Below are 21,013 nucleotides of genomic sequence, written 5' to 3'. Positions count from 1 at the left end.
GGCAGGCCTTTTGAGAAGCTTAAATACTTTCAGATATACTGACATGCAGTTTAACACTATCAACTGTGACATAGTCCCTCCTCTACCTTGGTGGGTCCTGCGCTTATTGGCAGATTTGCTTACCTCAGTGATCTTCCCCACAGGCTCAGTCAACTTCTCCTGTGTCTGATCAGGAGTGGGGAGGCTTGGGGGGAACCCGGCCCGCTCTCTACTCCGGGTTCGAGCCCAGGGCCCTGTGGATTGCAGCTGTCTATAGTGCCTCCTGTACCAGCTGCATGACAGCTACACCTCCCTGGGCTACTTCCCCATGGCCTCCTCCAAACACCTTCTTTATCCTCACCACAGGATCTTCCTCCTGGTGTCTGATAACGCTTGTACTCCTCAATCCTCCAGCAGCACACCCTCTCACTCTCAGCTCCTAGCATGCGCCTCTTGCTCCCAGCTCCTCACATGCACTTCCTCTCCTCTGGCTCCCCACTCCCTGACTGGAGTGAGCTCCTTTTTAAACCCAGGTGCCCTAATTAGCCTGCCTTGATTGGCTGCAGTTGTTCTAATCAGCCTGTCTACCTTAATTGGTTCTAGCAGGTTCCTGATTACTCTAGTGCAGCCCCTGCTCTGGTCACTCAAGTAACAGAAAACTACTCACCCAGCGACCAGTATATTTGCCCTCTACCAGACTTCTGTACCCCACTGGTTTGGGTCTGTCACACAACCCTCCTCCACTATATGCACTGTATTATGTCCTTGAGGGTTTAGAGTATTATCACAATATAGTTTAACACTTTTCACTCAAACTACCTAAGTATTTTCATAGCCAACACCACCTTGCATACAAAAAAAGTCAGACATCATGGTTTCAGAAAAGTGAGGTTTTTGTACAAGTCTTTAATAAAAAACAAAAAATATATATAATCAGGCATTTTATGCAATGCATACATTCTTTATATCTGCAGGTACAGATAAATAACAGAAGGCAGAAGCAAACATTTTGCTTATCGTTGGCAGTTAACCAATATCACCCTCTCAAGAGATATTATAGGGTCGCAGAATAATACAAGTCTGTAAACTTCACATATTACAGAAAACATACCAGGCAACAATACAGTAGTTAGTTTTCAGAAATTCAAGGATATTTTTCTTAATCACAACCCAGGGTTTAAATTTAATGTTTGTTGTTGCAAAAATTAAGGCCAGCTTTGGATGACAAAAGTGTTTGCTAATTGATGTTCCGGACTTACAGTCTATCTAATCCATCCCTCACTCAACTTACTTCTCTTAACCACACATCAGCACTAATGAAAACTAAGCTGTACCTCTCCACAAAAAAAACCTAACAAATTTGTATCTGTGGATCAGCATCCTGAACCCCAACTAATGTATGTATGTACAAAGCAGTTAAGCTTCTTTAAATCAATATTTGTCTAACTCAGTGTCCCAGAATAACAGCTATCCTTCTGCTTTACAGCACTGATGGCTCTACAGAAACAATATATACACAATATACACTGAATCAGAAAAGCAATTTAGAGGTCCACTGATAACACACAGCTGCTCACATCTACATATGTACATGTTTTCACAGTCAGATTTTAGAAAATTGTCATGAGAACTTCAGAAATACTTCTACTGAATTTTTTTTATAAATATTAAAAACTCCACTGTCAAAATGCAGGACAGATTTTTTAGATGTATCAAATTTAAACAGATCTTGAAAACTTGTAGAGTTTGAAGCTTGAAGGCTGAATAAAGCTTGAAGATTCTTTAAAAATGTACCAGTAATTTTACCAGTTTCAGCAGACTGGTCACATGCAAAGGATTTGGGGTTTTTTGGATTAAGTCAGGTAGGAAAGAAACTCCACCACTTTTGAAGGGACAGGCAGGTTCTTGACTTGGCTAGTAGGCATCACTCTTCTAATTGCCATGCGACACAGGTGCTGAAGACTGGACACATGTTTTGGAGTTGCCCAGAAGTACACACTTCCATCGTGCGTTCTGCACACAAACACATAAAAGTCAATGATTCCACAGAACTACTTTCAGAATTGCACACCCTTATAATTCGATAGCTGGGGGAAGGCCAAATAAATCCTCTCCTCTGAACTACTTGTTCCCTATCTCTAGATGTTAAATAGCCAAGTTGAGATTGCATGCTCTGCTCCTGGGCTGAAAAAGCATCCAGCAGGTCTCACACAGCTCTCTCTCTCAAGCAATGGTGGCAGCAGATACTGAGCTGCTCAGACTATAAATAGCAGTGTACTATGCTAGGGAATTCAAGGAGCCTGTGTAGGACTGCCAAGTGCACTACCTGCACAAGGAGAATTCTCCCCTGGATGGCTAGAGGGCTTTTACAGCATTTGCACCGTGCTGTTGTAGTGTGTATGGGTCAGACCCACGTTTGTTGCTTGCTTGATCATTTCCTAAATATTAAAGAGAAATAGAGCGAGACTATGCTGGTTAAACTCTCCGTGGTGTTGAACTCAAGGCTTGAGTGACTAAGCTTTGATCCCTCCTTCAAACAATCAAAAGCAACGAAATATCATTTAGAAATGAGGAAGCTAGAACTGTTAGTTAACATTTCCAAAGTTATCCTTTGAGGATGAATATTACTGCGTAAGTTAAGAATTATTAGCTGTATACTCACCCAGCAGCTAGAACACTGCCATCAGTAGAAAAGGCACAGCAAAGCCCACTGTTCAAAGGTGCAACTTGTACAGGACAGTCTTCTTCAATACTCCAGAACCTCACCATTCTGGAAGAAAAAAGTTCGCTGTTAAAGGTAGAGTAATCCATTTCTTTAATGCAGTACAATAATTTATGAAGTGTTAACCTAATTGAGAAACAAATATATATTTATAATATACTATTTTCACTTGCAGTCATGTAGTCCGGTGGTTTTCAACCTTTCATTTGAAAACCTCTAAAAAATTTCAAATGGAGGTGTGGACTCCTTTGGAAATCTTGAACAGTCTGCAGACCCCCAGGGGTCCACGGACCACAGGTTGAAAACCACTAATATAGTCAGATATAACTTTATATTTGTGCATCAGACAGATAGCAGTTCTAAATATAATGTCAGTGGTTTGAAGAGTTTGCAACAGACACTACAGACTTAGTAACAGCATGCAAAAAAAAAGTAGGTTACTGCAGCCAAAGAATTTTAACTGATGATCTGAAAGTGCAGGCTGAGTCTCAAAACATTAGCAGATGTTATTTCTGCTAGGAGTTCTTAGTATTAATTTTAGCAAGCTACCAAAGCAAGGTAACAGTGTTTCCTTGCCTTAGACAGGATGCCTTCCCTATCTTCAAAATCTTCTGCTTTAAAAACTTACTGTTAGTCTTCATTAACAAAACCATATACAAGTACAGAAGTAAAATAGGATGACCCAAGTAACCATACTGACGACATTTTTTCAAGAAAAATTTAATTCAAACAGACACAGAAGCACACTATTTCAATGATTTAAACCTAAACAGAGGTCCTTTATTTCTCCACCCTTTTACAGATATATTTGTATATTTAGAAGGCTATTTAAGTCATCTACCCTGTACACCATCTCCTGTTTATTTTATATGGCTATGGGAGAGAGTTTTACAACAGACCATCATTCAGACAGCAAGGCATTGGTACAAGCAGTCTGTCAGTTAGAAGTCAGTTCTCAGTTTAAAAAAATAAGTTGTGTAGTACAAGGAATTTGTAATTACTGAGAAGCAGCAAGAGTCTGACAACTCTTTCCTCATACTTACTTATCATCAGCAAGGCTTGCAATATGCAGTCCATCGTGACTAAAAGATACAGATCTAACCCATCTGTCATTCGCTCCCCCAGCAAATATTGGCGTCGGAGCAGGAAACAGATGCCTGTAGACAGACAAAGACAGGCTCAGTTAACAGCATAACCACTGAAAACTATGTAGGAGTTTCTGTTAGCCATGATCAGTGATAGACCTCAGGACAATTTTTATTTTTTACACACACACACACACACACACGTCTCTGAAGTATGAATTAAGAGATACTGCTGCAAAGCTCTACAAAGAGCACCACAGTATTTCTTTATATACTAAAGACATTTCCACTAGTAGGTTTTTCAATTACAGAAAAAGTACTCCCCCAGAACAGAGTTTTGAGCTAATTGTTCATCCCAAAAATAATCTTTCATGTTATAAAACAGGGGAATTTAATAACTACACGATAGAGCAGTTTTCTCCCAGGGAATAAAATCTTACTGTTTGGTGTCAATATGGTACTACTCTAGCCTTCTACTGTCCAAAGCTGAGTTTCTTCTCATTTATTAGTCAAGCTAACCAAGTAAGAATCATGGGACTGGGAGGGACTCCAAGAGGTAATCTAGTCCAGTCCCCTGCATTCTCTTTCCAATTACTGTGCAATTAACAGGCATGCCTTAGGTTTTTATAAGATCTTGAACCATTTTAGCAATTCTGTTAGTAAATATTAACTGGTTATGATTTGTGTACGTTCAATATACAAAGAATTTGAGTTTAAGACTCTCAGAATCCGTGCTGTATTAGCCCAAGTGTGTCTGGATTCTAAGGCCTCAGTATCTGTTCTTAAGCTGAACTGAGCATGTGCCCAATGCTCAGCAACTTAATCAAGTATTAGGCTCTAATTATTCCCTGCTCCTCTCAATCTGTAAGAGTCCAGGTGTCCAGGAAGGGACCCTTCTCAATTAATGAAGCATGTCTACAGAAGTACGTTATAATAAACAACACAGGGTAATTAATAACGGGTGCTAATGAGGCAATTACATCCTGTGAGTGATAAAGGTATTTATTATTGCAGATGTTTGCTGTTATGAATGAAATAATGACCCATTGAAAGATATTTTTAACTCATTAGGAACTGCTGGTTGCCACAGCTGTCAGTAATAATGGCTGGATTTGAAATCTGTGTCTCACATCCTATAACTAACTTCCCCAAAACTCTTTCCTTCCAGATGTGAACTGAAATACGCCGTCACCAATTCTACAGTTACAGAGAGCTGGAATGTATGTCCATCCAGAATAGTGCTATATTAAAGTATTGCCTGATTGGCTTACTTATATAAATAAAACTTCAACTGAGTTAGTTATTTGACATCATATCTTATTAAATCTAACCATGCAACAGTTCCATAACTTTGTCACTCCTTACATTTTCATTAGGTACAAACTATGGTCAGATCCTTTTGTAAATTCCAAGAGGGAACTAAAAATTAACATTTAAACACTCTGCTTACCCAAATTCCATTAGAATAACTCCAGTATGGGGATCCCAGACATAAACTCGAGTATCGTAAGATGCAGTAGCCAGTAAAGCTCCATCAGGGGAAAACTCACAAGCTACAACATCGTTGAGATGTCCTTCTAGTTTACGAATCATGGAGTACTTATCCATATCCCAAAGAAAAACCTGAAATTAGAAAAGCTAATGTTATAGCTTTTGCTCAGATACCCAATGCAGCATTTACATTTCTTAACTGTCTGCTAGTTTTACTTAGGATTATATTAAATCAAGCATTATAAATTACTACAATTAAGAATATGCTCGTGTCATACTCAGATTAAAATCAGTTTTTAAAAAAAATTAAAGCAGACATGCAAATTCTAACTTAAGTTTGTTAAATGTTATTTACAAAATAAGCCAAAATATAAGAAAGGCAATGCAATTTAACCATGTAGTTTTACTGAAATCCATGTATTATGAAATTTTATTAAATACACAGAAATAAATAGGGTTAAGCACTAATCCCCTCTTTTCAATAACTACCAAATTTTTAAGAAATATACAGACAGAAAAAGTAAGGTTAACATATTGTTACTCCAGTGGCATCCCCTTTGAGTTTAAGATCACTTGTTTACAATACGCTTGGATCACCGTCAGCCTAGGAAGAGAAACAGATACTGCAAGCAAAGAGAATTCACAGCCAAAAGAAATGTCTTTGGCAACATAACAAGGAAGTCTAACCACATTATTAAAAAAAATTTATGCATCTTAAGTTTAATTATATCAACAATAAAAACATTTGAGTATTGTGATTTACCCAGCTTACTGTAAATTTTACTACAGAAATTGGTAAAGTACAAGTATAATACTAATTTTGAGGGATTTTACATGCAGTTCTACATTATATAAAACTGCACTGAAGACTGTGCAGAATATCTTGATATGAAGGATCTACTATGTTTTAACATATGTTACAGAAAATAGGCTAAATTTATGGGTACAAAACTATATATTAAATCTGTCCCTGCAAGTGCTCTTTAGGTCTTTTTCCCCCAGTACAATTTTACTTGCAGATTAAATACTAACAATATCTCAGGCAGATAAAATGCAAACAACTTAAGTTTAACCAAAGAAAATAGTATTAGTGCCTCACACACTTTACTAAAATGAAACCTTTTTTTAAGTCAGTTAGTTATAAGTATCATGTTGACCAGTTTCACTAATAAGACCCCAACATTCCATAAAACTGGAAAATAAAATTTAAGTTTTAGGAGTCAATGGGTTTCACTGCTGTGAAAATTAAAAAATAAAAAGAAAGAAAGAAAAAAGCAGAAAGTGGACATCAACCAGCACCTGCGTACGTACAGTACACCTTGCAGTCGAATGCAAGGTTACTTCGTCCTATGGTAAAGTTCGCCCCCAGCCTGGTAGCCAGAGATGCCACTCTTTCTGCCCAGCTAACACCATTGTGCGCCTGTGTGAGTGGTGCCAGCTTAACCTCAATCACACCAATATTGCTGCCACCACCTGTGACAGGGAAAGCAAGAAGCTTATGGAAAACACACAGCCTAAAAATATCAATGAATACATCCACATCTGTTCTATTTTAAAGGACTAAACTGTTCTCTATCAAATCTGAACTGTTAATTTACCAAACTTTTTTAAAAAATATAAAATGCATTCTAACAATTATCCTAGCTACCAGTCTTCAATGTTCACATTAATTATGGTTTTGCTAATCAATTAACTTTAGTATACTATTCATAAACTATATGCTAGTCTTTTCCCTTGCCGCTATTTTATACTAATTAATAGTTTTTCAGTGCCAAGAAGAGCAGTTTATTATAAAACGTGCTTTACCTGCACTGCTTTCAGTTCTTTAGCAGGATATTAGAATACTGATGGAAACAGAACCAATATGCTGTTCTTCATTCTAGATGTTTTAGACACATGAGTGCTATTTGTATTTGAGAATATGCAGAAACATTTTTGTTCAGCAGAAGAGACAATGACCAGCTCAGACTTTGAAAGTCCTTTTAATTGAGCAGGAAATAGAAAGGATAAAATCAACAGCAAGATAATTTGATTAAAACATGAGCCTAAATAGTCCATTCTTAACACTACAAGTTTTACTTTCCTTGATTTTTATTTTATGAACAGATGCAGATGTGCAAGCTACTTCAAAGGATGCTTCAGGTTTCTTCAACTAAAAGCAGTGCAAGTTCTCAGTTCATAAATCAGTATATGAAAGCATCTTAGATAGTTTACTTCAATTTCTTTCATGCAACTTCTTGCATCATCATAAAAACATTAGAAGTTCATGACACCGAGCACAAGCTTTGTTTGTTACTTAGATTTAAAGTGATTATATGCACAATTCAATAATAAACTTATGAACAAGAAACTCTGACACATACTGCTTTACTGGCTCCAACCGAACACAGAATGGAAGAGTCTGGAGAAAAAGCACAGCCATACACCCAATTCTGGTGCCCTCTTAATACCTTCATCATATTTCCTGCAAAGGAAAAAAAATGGCAAAACTAGGAGTATTAGTTCCAGATTAGTAACCCCCAGGAATAGTCCAAATCCAGTTGTATTTAACATTTTATGCAAGAGATTTTCTTAAAAAGACACTGTACTGTTGTTCTAAACTACTGTTTTAAAGAGACTCTGGCTGTATAAAAGTTACCTGCCATACTGAAATGGCCTCCAAACTCTGTACCTTGACCAGCAGGGTCAGCACACATACCATTGTAAATGGCCACTGAACCTCAAATACATGGCTCCTTGCTGAGGTGTTGATACAGTCTGCACTATATGGGATGATGATTAAATGACTACTATAAGGGGGCTGAGGTCAATAAAGGTTTAAAAATCCAAAATATACATTGATACTACTGCTGACAGCTGCAAAAAGATTGCTCTATGCTCTCCCAACAGGTGAATTTAAAAAAGAAACAAAACAAAACTATACCATCATCTTTCAGGTCCCACACTCTTAGCGTTTTGTCTCTTGATGCAGACACTAATATCAGGCTGCCATCTGGGGCAAAGGTTAAATCTCTGACCAATTCAGTATGGTCCATCAGATTAAGGAGGAGTTTTCCTGTTGCACAAGAACGATACCAATCAAGGGAACGTGCATAGCAATTCTTTTACTCAAATTAAACGCCCACAAATAAAGCTTAACGATAAAATTCCTCCTTCTTGCCTACTTTTGGAAACTGGCTAGAGCAGAGATGTATCTAAAATATGTAAAGAAATTTATCTTGTATACATACTTCATAGTGATAAGACGCAGTTAATCTTTCAACTCTGACTAGGTCTGGAAAACTTCTAAAATCTATACAACAACAAGATTAGATGTTTGAGAACTAACCTAAGTGAATTACCTTTTCACTTTAGATGAATGCGTGGTTTTGTTCTTAACTTCAAAGAGCAAGTTTTTCAATAGCAACTTCCCTAATATTCATTAAGTAATTTCACTACTAACTGACCAGGAGTTAGTTGCAGCCCAATATAATGGTAATTACAAATTAAATTGCAGGATCTCATACCCCCTTGTAGCTTCAAAGGTTACGACTGTCAGCCTATTTTAACAGAATCAGTATTGCTCATAAAAAAAGTGGGGCAAGCGATAATTATTTCTAAAAAACCTTCCCCATAACTAAAGTACTAAAGGAAACTCTTCCCTACCTGGAATGCTGAGTTTTCCATAAAAAAAGCTAAAAAATTCAAGTGTCTCAAGTCAAGCACATACTTACACATTTTTATGGACCAAGGCCTAAACTAATATTTCTTCCCCCATGCCACCCAGTTCTCTGCCACATCCAAATGACACTTCTGAAGTGCATTTCAGGTGAGATTTCACAAAGCAATAACAAGACAGTAATGGTTTGGTATGTAATCTGCCATCTTAGCCCGGAGACACTGAAGTACAACCTGAACCATTTCTCTTTTCAACAGCATTTCTTTAGTACAATTGTAGTTGCAAAGGTTCCTTCTATTTTTAGACCTAACTTAGTTCATTTTAACTGCACTTTTCAAATTAGCATTCATAAACCAATACATTTAGAAGCTAGCCATTTCTAGTTTATGATATAGCTACAATGCTGCATTAAGTGACAATGGCAAGACATACATTTAAACAAGCTCCTGTACCTGTGTATACATCCCATATTTTGATGCGCCCGTTGTTCAAGCCAGTTGCAAGGAGAAGCTGATCCTGCCCAAATTTGAATCGATGCCATTCTATATTCACACAGCGACTCTGTTTTTCAGGCACTGAAGACCCAAAAGCAAGACTCCAGACTATATCACCACAATCAATTATATGCTCACAAGGCTTATTTTTTTGACCACTATCACTGTTCTGTCTTGAGAGTCTTGCATTGACTGAATTTGCAACATTCTTTGTGCCGTGCAACAAGCTGCAAAACAAGTCAGCATTTTAGAAAGAATGCGCTTTACTCTAGAAACACAATGAACTCAGTATTTTATTTCAATAAATCTATGGGCAGTCATAATACACATATTGCTACTGTATCTAAAATTAATACCTTAAGATTTTAAAATGACTGTCCCTTGTTTGTCAGTGGGTTTGCCATATCTGAAAACCTTGCCCATTATAGCAATAAATTCCAGTTTCCTAATTCTACTTCTGTACAGAGCAGTTAGCTTCTTTAACCCTTCATGAAAGATAACATTTTAAATGCTATACTTAAACCGAAATTTTTAGTGAGTATCTGAATGTATATTACAGTTAAGTATTTGAGTTGTTTTTTATATAAAAGATTGGGGGAGGGAGGGATCCTTTCTGTTCTGCTACAACTCACCAATATGCCCTTCAAAACACTACATTTAATTAGAAAAATCCTAGTAAGAGACATTGAAGCCTGCACACCATACTTAATAAACCGAGTACAGTACAGAGAAAATGTATTTGCTATACAAGGAAATGCAGCTGACAATCACAAAAATTTACCAACTTCCAAATGGACTTAAAAGTGACCTGCAAATTAAAAATGTGCAGTGTTCTTTTTATAATGTGCTGAAAATATGCTGGGAATACTCTGCCTTTTTTTTTTTTTAAGCTTAGATATTCCAAGAATATAAGGACATGTTTCCTGATTTTGTTGGAGAACCAAAGACTGGAGTGGGAGTTCTCAGTCCTCAACTGAAGAGGTAGGCTATCTGAATCTCTTAAAAGAGCTTCTCTCTCAGTGTTTCAGGAAGTTGATCTGGTGTTAAACAAAAAGTACAAGCTTAAAATCACTTCCTCTCTCATTGCACAAGTCTGTCTTTCACTTGTGGTATCTAGTTCTCCCATTGTCCATAGACTCCCCCTACTTATATAAAAATCAAGACAGTTTATAGATAAAAACCCGAATAACCCAATCTCTCATTTATACATCTTAAAGAAGCAAAAACAGCACACCAACATCTTTATTTATTTGCAGGTCACCTCATATTTCTTTTACAAAATGAAGAAATAGGAGGAAGTGAATTTGATAGCAAACTGCACAGTTTTTAATCTTACAAGTTATTAAAGCATTGGGTCCAGGGAACAAGCTTTACTATGCGATGTCCTTGTGACCACGCAAAGTAAGATCCATCAGGTGCAAAGGCAACGGTCCAGTTTTCACGTCCACACTTCTTATCAAAAGGAGACGTTGGGGCTAAGAGTTCTCCTATAGGACGTGATCTTGCTAAAAAAAACAAACAAAAAGGAAATCCCATTTAAAATGTGAACAAGAGATTCAGCATATTTTAAACTTATTACCAACAATGTAGAGATTTCTGCTGATATTTTTACTTTAGGTCAGACAAACCAATTTTTGGCTAGAAAAATGACTGCTTCACAATAAATTCATTTAAAGTCTTCCTAGTAGTGACTGCAAAAACTTCAGGTCATTAAGCAGCAGAAATGTACTTAAATAACCAACAAGAAAACCACATCTCAAGGTAATATGAACCCAGCTGAAATCTCATTTATGAGGGCTTGTCTACATCAGAAAGTTGCAGCGCTGGTGAGGGAGTTACAGCGCTGCAACTTTGAAGGTGTACACATCTGCAGGGCACCACCAGCGCTGCAACTCCCTGTTTGCAGCGCTGGCCGTACTCCCGTTTTGTCTCGGGTGTAGAGGATCCAGCGCTGGTGATCCAGCGCTGGTAATCCAATGTAGACAGTTACCAGCGCTTTTCTTGACCTCCGTGGAAGGAGGAAGCCTCTGGTAATCAAGCTGGTTTCCTTTCCCGGTTTGCTCTCTCGGTCCCGGAGCCAGCCAGCAAACCGCAGGGAAGGAGACCTGCTTGCTCGGGGTTCCGGGACCGAGAGAGCAAACCGGGAACGCCACGGTTTGCTCTCTCGGTCCCGGAGCCAGCCAGCAAACCGCAGGGAAGGAGACCTGCTTGCTCGGGGTTCCGGGACCGAGAGAGCAAACCGGGAACGCCGCGGTTTGCTCTCTCGGTCCCGGAGCCACCCAGCAAACCGCAGGGAAGGAGACCTGCTTGCTCGGGGTTCCGGGACCGAGAGAGCAAACCGGGAACGCCGCGGTTTGCTCTCTCGGTCCCGGAGCCACCCAGCAAACCGCAGGGAAGGAGACCTGCTTGCTCGGGGTTCCGGGACCGAGAGAGCAAACCGGGAAAGGAAACCAGCTTCGCCGCGGTTTGCTCTCTCGGTCCCGGAACCCCGAGCAAGCAGGTCTCCTTCCCTGCGGTTTGCTGGGTGGCTCCGGGACCGAGAGAGCAAACCGCGGCGTTCCCGGTTTGCTCTCTCGGTCCCGGAACCCCGAGCAAGCAGGTCTCCTTCCCTGCGGTTTGCTGGCTGGCTCCGGGACCGAGAGAGCAAACCGCGGCGTTCCCGGTTTGCTCTCTCGGTCCCGGAACCCCGAGCAAGCAGGTCTCCTTCCCTGCGGTTTGCTGGCTGGCTCCGGGACCGAGAGAGCAAACCGCGGGGAAGCTGGTTTCCTTTCCCGGTTTGCTCTCTCGTCCCGGAACCCCCCTTGAAGCCGCCCAACAGCGCTGCAGTGTGGCCACATCTAACACCACTTGCAGCGCTGGTTGCTGTAAGTGTGGCCACTCTGCAGCGCTGGCCCTATACAGCTGTACTAATACAGCTGTAACAACCAGCGCTGCAAAATTTTAGATGTAGACATGGCCTGAGTCTGCTGAAACTATTAAATTACTCTAGCCTCCAGCATTACAGATAGCACCAAAATTTGTGTCTCTGCAATTCAAGCAAGTATTTCAGTAGAGCTGAACAGAAAATTTACTTGGTGAAATTTTTAAAAGTGTGTGCGATGTCAGTTACATTATGTCTCATCACCCCACATAAACAAAACACCACTACTGATGTACTGTCAGGCAAATGGGGAGAGATTTTTATACCAAAAATTCCACTCAATCCCACTTATTTCTAGTGAGTATAGCAGAATAAAGTAGCATCGGGCAATCAGAGTCATAAATATTTGTATTCTTATTTACTGGACCCGAGCACAGAATATCTGCTCCCTCCAATCTAAGAGGAAGGGCAGTTTTATCGTCCTCATTACACCAGCCAACAGATTTAAGAGGACAAAATAGCGCTTTTCAGCAAGTCCATTTTTACAAATGAAAATTTAAAAGGAAGGGGTACAAAAATATCACACATGGTTGTTATGAAATTTTAAAAATGTTTATTAAACATGCAAGTGTTTGTTATGGATTTACAATGTTCCTACTTCAAAATCAACTGCCTTGGAGCTTGAGCCTCCCTAACATGAATGGAAGGAATCGTGCAGCAGCCCCGCCCTTCAGGATGAGTAAGTGCCCCAGGCTGGTTTCTCACGTGCTGTCTGTATTCATACAAGAGGGTGGAGTTTCTGTGAGTACATGAGAAACCCAACACATGCAATGGCAACTATTAACCATTTCCAAAAAAGAAATTAATGTTGGTAAGTGAAAATATGCATTTATACATTGTTTTGTGGCTTAAACAGGGACTGTTTTAAAAAATCACCAGTAGAAAGTGTCCAAAATAGCTAAACAAAGTATTATACATAATTTTTTTTTAATTAGATATCCCTTGCTATCCTGTCTGCAGGTTTTGTTGGGGTTTTTTTGTATTAGCAAAAATAAAAAGTCACATAAAATGTGCGCTATTATATATACTCCACAAAATTTTTTTTTTTTTACAAGTGACTTGTAACACAATAGCTTTAACAAAAGAACCATTTTGTCAGACAGTCCAGTTTTTACTTAATAAGTTGACTGTACTCTGTATTTCTATGACTTCACACAACTAGCAGCCACCTCTTATTTCAAAACGGAAAAGGCAAGGACAAAGACTTTGCCAATCAAGACTGCTGCATCAGGTTAAATGGAGAAGTTGACAAGCATGGCCCGAAAAACTCCTCGGTAGCTACGTGTCCTTCCTCCTGCCGCAGAGTACATACCGTATCGCTCTCCCTTCCCCCCTAAGGCATCGCAGGATGCTCCGTAATGGGGTTAAAACCTTTGCCCCCCATGGGCACTAGCTGGACCATCCCAAACCAGCGACCACATTATAGATTCGAACGAGGCTGATAGCTTTTATTTTATGCAACCACAGAGCAGGACGCCTATAGTAACCGCACCCCTAATCAACAGCCAACAATGCCTGGGTTCCTCCTTGGTATCCACACCCACTCCCCCATCTCACCATCCTGGCCCCGCTCCCCACCCAACATCTCATCCCACTGGGATCCACCCACTCCCTCGCCGCAAGTCACGATGTACCCCCCAGTCTCTCCAGAGGTTCTCCCCTCGCTAACTGGCTTCCTTCCCTCCAGTGGGCGTGTCCCCCACACCCAAACTCCCATAACCCGCTCCCCATCCCATCTCCCCCACCTCTCCAGGACCCCCCATCTCCACCTCTGCCCACATTCTATTCAACCCAGCCCCCCCAGCCCACCTCCACCGCCTCTCCAGGACCCCCTCATACCCACCTCCCTGCCTACACCTACACTCCCCTAACCCCCCCTTCTACCCCCCATACCCACACTCCCCCCTCCAGCTCCCCTATACCCACACGCCCCCCAACCCCCCTCCAGCCCCCCTCTACCCACACGCCCCCCAACCCCCCTCCAGCCCCCCTCTACCCACACGCCACCCAACCCCCCCTCCAGCCCCCCTCTACCCACACGCCACCCAACCCCCCCTCCAGCCCCCTCTACCCACACGCCACCCAACCCCCCCTCCAGCCCCCCTCTACCCACACGCCACCCAACCCCTTCCACCCCTCCAGCCCCCCTCTACCCACACGCCACCCAACCCCCCTCTACCCACACGCCACCCAACCCCTTCCACCCCTCCAGCCCCCCCATACCCACACGCCACCCAACCCCTTCCACCCCTCCAGCCCCCCCATACCCACACGCCACCCAACCCCAGGCGCATCTCCCCCCACCCCCACCGGTGGCCACCCTGTACCCAGTCCAGCCCCTCCCCACCCTCACAGTACCCAACCCCACCCATTCCCCCCGGCTCCCCTGCCCAGTCCCTCCGACCCCACAGGCACTACCCTCCCCCCGCGGCTCTCACCGATGAGCTTCTCGTTGACACTCGGGGGAAAGCTGGCCATCTACGGAGCCACCTTCGGACCGGCTGTGACACAGAGCAGGGCGCTACGGGACTGACCGACCGGACGAAACGCTACCGCGGCGCTAGGCAGGACCGACACTGAGACAAAATGGCCGCCGCGTCCGGGGATGTCGTGTAGGGGCGGGGCCATGGCAGCAGGCCACGCCCCGTCCAGGGGGCGGAGCTATGAGCGCGCTCGCGCACACATGCACAACCCGTCTCGCCACTGTGAGGCAGGTCTGCTGCGAGGGGTGCGGGGATGTCACGGCCCTGGGAGAAACCATTTAACCATTCCACGGGGGGAGGCGTGTATAGGAGTACGGGGCAGAGCGAGGGGGTAGGAGTTAAGGGCAGGATGAGGAACAAGGTTTGTGCTAGAACTTGGGTTTGGACTAGAACCAGGGGCAGGACCAGGGCTTGGACCAGAACCAGGGGCACGAGCAGGACCAAGGGGTAGGACCAGGGCTTGGACCAGAACCAAGGGGCAGGACCAGAACCAAGGGGCAGAACCAGAACCAAGGGGCAGACCAGGGCTTGAACCAGAACCAGGGGCAGGGGCAGGACCAGGGCTTGGACCAGAACCAAGGGGCAGGACCAGAACCAGGGGCAGGACCAGGGCTTGGACCAGAACCAGGGGCAGGGGCAGGACCAAGGGGCAGACCAGGGCTTGAACCAGAACCAGGGGCAGGGGCAGGACCAGGGCTTGGACCAGAACCAAGGGGCAGGACCAGAACCAGGGGCAGGACCAGGGCTTGGACCAGAACCAGGGGCAGGGGCAGGACCAAGGGGTAGGACCAGGGCTTGGACCAGAACCAAGGGACAGGACCAGAACCAAGGGGCAGACCAGGGCTTGGACCAGAACCAGGGGCAGAACCAAAGTTTGGACAAACTGGCATGAGAATAAATCCTGGCTAGGGCAGGACCCCTGACTAGACTGTAAACCCTCCAGGACAGGGACTATGTTTTCATACAGTTATGTACAGCACCTGGTACAAGGGGGCACCGATCCTTACTGGGGCTGTAGAGTGCTGTTTGTAATGCAAATATAAAATAATAGTTCCGGATAGGACTGGTGTTAGGAACATTTCAATGAGGAACAATAAAATCTGAGAAATGCAGTCTTGCAAGCCATCTTGTCTAAATGGCCCCAAACTTTTCTCTGAAATTGGGCTTGTGTTTTGCACCTGTACATTTGTTTCCATGCAAACAGTCTTCTTTGCTTGCAAGTCAGGAAGTTAGACAAACAGACTCTGGAGGAATAGATTTCAAGGGCTAAATTTTCACAACAGCCTCTGAAGTTGGATATTATTTTCCTCATTTCAATGGACACTGGAAAGAGATCCCACTTAGGGACAAAATCTCAAGGTAGGCTTAACAGGCAGAGGCCCACTCTCAAGGTGCATTCTGCCAATGAACTCTTTTTCCCCTGATGGTGAAATACTATCTTATGTTTCATTGGTTGAGTGAGATATGCTTTTTATCCTACTGGAGAATGAAAAGGGTAGCGTTTCTATGGAACCAGACACAACTAGAATAATCTCTTGCTTTTCAATTAAACTCAGCCTAACTAGTCTATAATTTATAAATGCAGTTGTTTCCTTTCTTCATTCTCTTTTCTTCCTTGCTGTCCTTTCTTATACATTCCCTTTCTATACCTCTTTCTGTCTGGCTGACTTTGTCAGTTTTGCTGTCCCCCCTTTCTCTGGTTTGCTTGAGGGATTTGGGAGCAATACCTGGAATAATATGTCCCTTTTTAATAGCTCTCGAGCAGTACTGATGGATCACAAGATGCATTCCATCTTGTACTATTTACTGTCCTTGCCATTAAGTGACGCTAATCTAATGCTCTTTCCACTAATGTAATTTATATTCCTAAACTGATTTGTTAAATCTCAGTTCATATTTTAGTCCTAATCTTTTGTGGCTGCACTACAATCACCTGATTCCAGACACCCTCCCGATGTATTGTTACAGTATATTAATCCTTTTTTCCATTACTTCCAGGTCATCACCCTAAGGTTCCGTTTTCCCACTCTCTTTCTGCCTAGCCGTGTCTACCCTATACATAGAACCACGTTTCAACCCAGTTCTACAAAAATCAACAGTATCGGGGAACCTGATTATGACAGGTACTTTCCTTGACATGGTTCACTCTTGCAGAGCAGATGGGACCTAACTATTTTGCAGTCAAGCAAGGACCCAGCCTTGCTTGTAGTATGACTCCTGGACACAGGTGAAATACAGTTTGTTCCCGTTTACCCTCTCACTCAACCAAAATCATGTTGAGGGGGAGAGGTGTGTGACAATCTTTTGAGCAGGTCTAGCATGTTTTATTATATAGTCTAGGTGGAATCTTATATGACACGAATACAACTAACGATTTCAGTGCAATCCACCCAGCAGCATTTTTCTTACCACAAGCATGTTGGCTCATCCACATTCACCATGCTGCATGATGATGCTTGTACGAGGGCAATCTGAAAAAATGTGGGTATCTATCCCTTGCTGCTTCAGCTCAGATTCCTAAAGGCAGAGAAAAGTGGGTGTTTTTCATTAAAGATGTCCTCCTGCAAAAAGACCCAGGGAACTGGTGCATTGGCTAAACCGGTTACGCAAATTTGGTTAAGTAACCCTGTGTCTACACAGTAGACAAACCCAGTTAGAAACCACCTGCAGCCTGTCACGCACATTACAGCTGTTATCTAATCAGGGTAAAAATTTCTGTACTACAAGTTCATCTTGTTGTGTGCGAACATGAATCATGTATGAAATCAGGCATGTTACAAAGTGCCTCCAAACTAAGCTTATCTGTTGAGTCAATGGTCTAAGACCCATTGTGTTATGGGATCCATTTATGACACAGTTACCTTCCCATATGATTCAGTCTTACAGGTTAGGTGAGATTGAACTATATTGCAGCCTTGCTACTGCCCAATGCTGTAGCATGCTTCAGAAACAGCTTTAAAGCAGTTAAATCCTTTTGTGCTGCAAGACTGAACCATATTTTAACTGTGTCAAGAGACTCATGCTTTGTAACCGATCCCCCAAAACAGCAGGAGTCACAGCACACATATAAACCACTCGCTCATGCATCCTGACTTGTAGCCTGGGAACCCTAACTATGACATTATGTCAGCCAATATGCTTTCTATCCCTACCTCAGTGAAGACATAGTGAGCTTGTGTTCATAAACTGGATATTCACATAGGATAAGATGAGACATGCTCTTTAGATGCTTAAATATCATAAGGGCAGCAGTAACATTCCTACCTGATGAGTAGGATGGGTGTTGTCTTCATAATTTTTTTAACTTTTTCAGACAGGTTATGAAATCTTTGATGTCTATGAAATTGCAGGGCAATATCTAAAACAAAAAGTGGCTTTAATCTTTTGTGATTGTGTTGTGGAATCCATGGCTATAGAATTTTAACAGGGGCCTTTGATTTCATATTTCCCAACCATTGATATTATGTAAGGATCCAGCCTTTCCTTGCCCTGCTTTATAGGCTAATACACAGTCTGGGGAGATGGTAAAATTTTGAGCCAGAATTTATAGTTAAGCTCCCTGCATAGGGAGAAATGGACCACAAGGCTAAATCTCACTCTTCGTGACATGAGAATGACCATACTGGGTCAGACCAAAGGTCCATCTAGCCCAGTATCCTGTCTTCCGACAGTGGCCAACACCAGGCTCCCCAGAGGGAATGAACACAACAGGTAATCACCAAGTGATCCATCCCCTGTCGCCCATTCCCAGCTTTTGGCAAACAGAGGCTAGGACACCATCCGGGCTAATAGCCATTGATGGACATATCCTCCATGAATTTACCTAGCTCTTTTTTGACCCTGTTATAGGTTCCTCTGGCAAGGAGCTCCACAGATTGACTGTGCGTTTTGTGAAAAAATACTTCCTTTTGTTTGTTTTAAACCTGCTGCCTATTTCATTTGGTGGCCTCTAGTTCTTGTGTTACGAGAAGGAGTAAATAACACTTCCTTATCTACTTTCTCCACACCAGTCATGATTTTATAGACCTCTATCATATCCCTCCTTAGTCGTCTCTTTTCCAAGCTGAAAAGTCCCAGACCTTTTTATCTTGCCTCATGTGGCAGCCGTTCCATGCCCCTAATCATTTTTGTTGCCCTTCCTTAATCATCCATCCATTCCCCTCTCTGTCCCTTCCTCCTCCTTTTTCCCCTTTCTCTCTCCATCTGTATCTCCAAATTCTCTCTCTCTTCTAAAGGCTGCATGGCCCCTTTCCTTGGCCTCTGCTCAGTTGAGCAGCCATTTGGTCCCTCATTTCATGCTACTCACCAGGGCTGTCATTTTAGTTTCTTCCCCAGGTTCTCCTCCTTCCTAAATCTCTGCTCTCAGTCCCGATTTTGCCGTGATTTATCCCAACACTGCCCGTGTCACATGTTACACTTCCATGTAGATGCTGCTTCCCCAGTGGGGAGAGATTCCTGATGTCCTTAGATAGCACTTTTAGAAGTGCCAGCATAACTAAATCTCACCATTAATCTCTGAGCCTTCTTGGCCCTGCTGAACATGGAAAGAAACTACATTCACTGGACAAAGAACCTTTCAGAGTTTCTATTACATTGAGCCAATTCTGCCAAAACTTGCTCCAACACATTCTCTCCTACTTAAAGATGCAACAAACAGATGCTACCTCGACAGCTCAAAGGGCACCATTAAATTCTGCTGGAAAGAAGTTTGTGCAGCAAGATTTGCAAAGAGCTCAGATTAAATAATACTTTTCTATAGCGTCTTGTATTTGAGGACCTCAGAGCACTTTAAGTATTATTATCCCTATTTCACAGATGAGGAAAGTAAGGCAGAGGTTCAGGGCTTGTCTGTCTGGGGAAACTGCTTGACATAGCTATAACAGAATAATCATTCCACTATAGCTAAACCAGAATAGCTCCCTGTGTGGACACTCTATTCCAGAATGAAATTACCTTTAATTTGGAATAGTAGCCACCTAGGGGAGTTGGCATAGCTAAATTATACTGGAATAGCCATTGCAGAATAGTTATTTTGTGATAGCTATGCTGGTAAATTTCCACCATGTATCCAAGACCTAAATGACTGTATTAAGGCCTGAGCTACACTAAAGAGTTAGGTCATCCCAGCTATGTCGCTCAAGGATGTGAAAGATCCACACCCTTGTGCAGCCAAGTTAAGACGACCTGACCCACCATCGAGACAGTTTTAGGTCAACGGAAGCTTCCACTGGCCTAGCTACCCCCTGTTGGGGAGGTGGATTAACTATGCTATGCTGCTGGAAGTGTAGACAAACCCTAATATTAGTGCATGGCAAAGGCAGGCAAAGAAGAAGGGGCTTCGACTCCCTGTCCTGTGGTCCAACCACTAGACGTGGTACTTTATGAGCAGCACAAAGTCTGGGTCATTTAAGTCTCTTCATGCTGTTTGGAGATGGAAAAGCCCTGAACATCTATCCTCACTTAACCATTTAATTTCTCCCAAATGTCAGGGGTATTTGTACCGCTGGTGAATAACATGAAGTGTCCCTGGAGTTACTTATAAGCTATGAATGTTTGAACTGGGCCATCACGTAGCTGAGATTACTCACTTTGGAAGACTGCTGAGGATTTGCATGCCTCTACACAGCCAGAATAAGGCTGCTGTGTTTGCTTACCTTGTGGGGCTGTTAAATGAAGGCCGAGAGAGCAGACAAGTAACACAGTTTTGGCAGTGTTACCGAGCCTGTGGGTTTCCTGCTATTCTTGTGTAGGATTTTTAAGAGAAGCGATATTCTTCTTGAGTTCTTTTGTTATATCTATATGTATCCCCCGAACAGCTGACATTTCCCCCCATAGGATTCTCCTTCTCCTTGGAGTCACAGATTTTTAAGGTCAGCAAAGATTAATAGATAAACTAGTTTGACCTCCTTTATAACTTAGGCCACAGAATTTCATCCAGTTACTCCAGAGATAGCTGTCACTATTCCTTTGCGGATTAGGCAGGGTCAGGGATGGAATAGGCAGGGTGGAAGCGGCTTGCATGCCCCATACAGTCACATGTTGCATGAGCCTGGAAGGCTGTGCAAATGGCTCTGGGTGATTTATGCTTTTTCCATTATCTTTCCTTTCAGATGCAGCTGCCAGCTCTGCGTAGTGTTGTTCAGCTCGGATGTTAATGAGCTCAGTGCCATATTCCCCTGTC

The 21,013-nt window shown here is 42.5% G+C and overlaps 1 protein-coding gene across 1 annotated transcript; it reads right to left on the bottom strand.

Moving 5' to 3' along the window:
- Positions 1-854: 854 nt before the first annotated feature.
- Positions 855-14,948, bottom strand: WSB1 (WD repeat and SOCS box containing 1). Its single transcript, XM_030536409.1, has 9 exons — positions 14,788-14,948; positions 10,766-10,934; positions 9,388-9,656; positions 8,201-8,332; positions 7,641-7,741; positions 5,237-5,409; positions 3,745-3,858; positions 2,642-2,749; positions 855-1,992 (listed from the first exon to the last, which is right to left on the bottom strand). The coding sequence occupies exons 1-9, from the start codon at positions 14,825-14,827 to the stop codon at positions 1,833-1,835; spliced, it is 1,266 nt and encodes a 421-aa protein (XP_030392269.1). The 5' UTR covers positions 14,828-14,948; the 3' UTR covers positions 855-1,832.
- Positions 14,949-21,013: the final 6,065 nt, after the last annotated feature.

This window comes from Gopherus evgoodei, chromosome 17 (assembly GCF_007399415.2).
Source record: "Gopherus evgoodei ecotype Sinaloan lineage chromosome 17, rGopEvg1_v1.p, whole genome shotgun sequence".
NCBI lineage: Eukaryota > Metazoa > Chordata > Testudines > Testudinidae > Gopherus > Gopherus evgoodei.
The sequence above is the reverse complement of the archived record's forward strand: the minus strand, read 5'-3'. Positions and strand labels throughout refer to the sequence as shown.

What these genes read in the sequence shown, in the direction of transcription:
- WSB1 (XM_030536409.1), bottom strand. Translation starts at nt 14,827, where the DNA reads ATGGCCAGCTTTCCCCCGAGTGTCAACGAGAAGCTCATCG. An exon ending in GTGGGACCTGAAAGATGATG is followed by an intron (nt 7,742 to 8,200) that starts GTATAGTTTTGT and finishes TTTCCTTTGCAG; the next exon opens with GAAATATGATGAAGGTATTA. An exon ending in CGGTTGGAGCCAGTAAAGCA is followed by an intron (nt 5,410 to 7,640) that starts GTATGTGTCAGA and finishes TTCTAATTTCAG; the next exon opens with GTTTTTCTTTGGGATATGGA.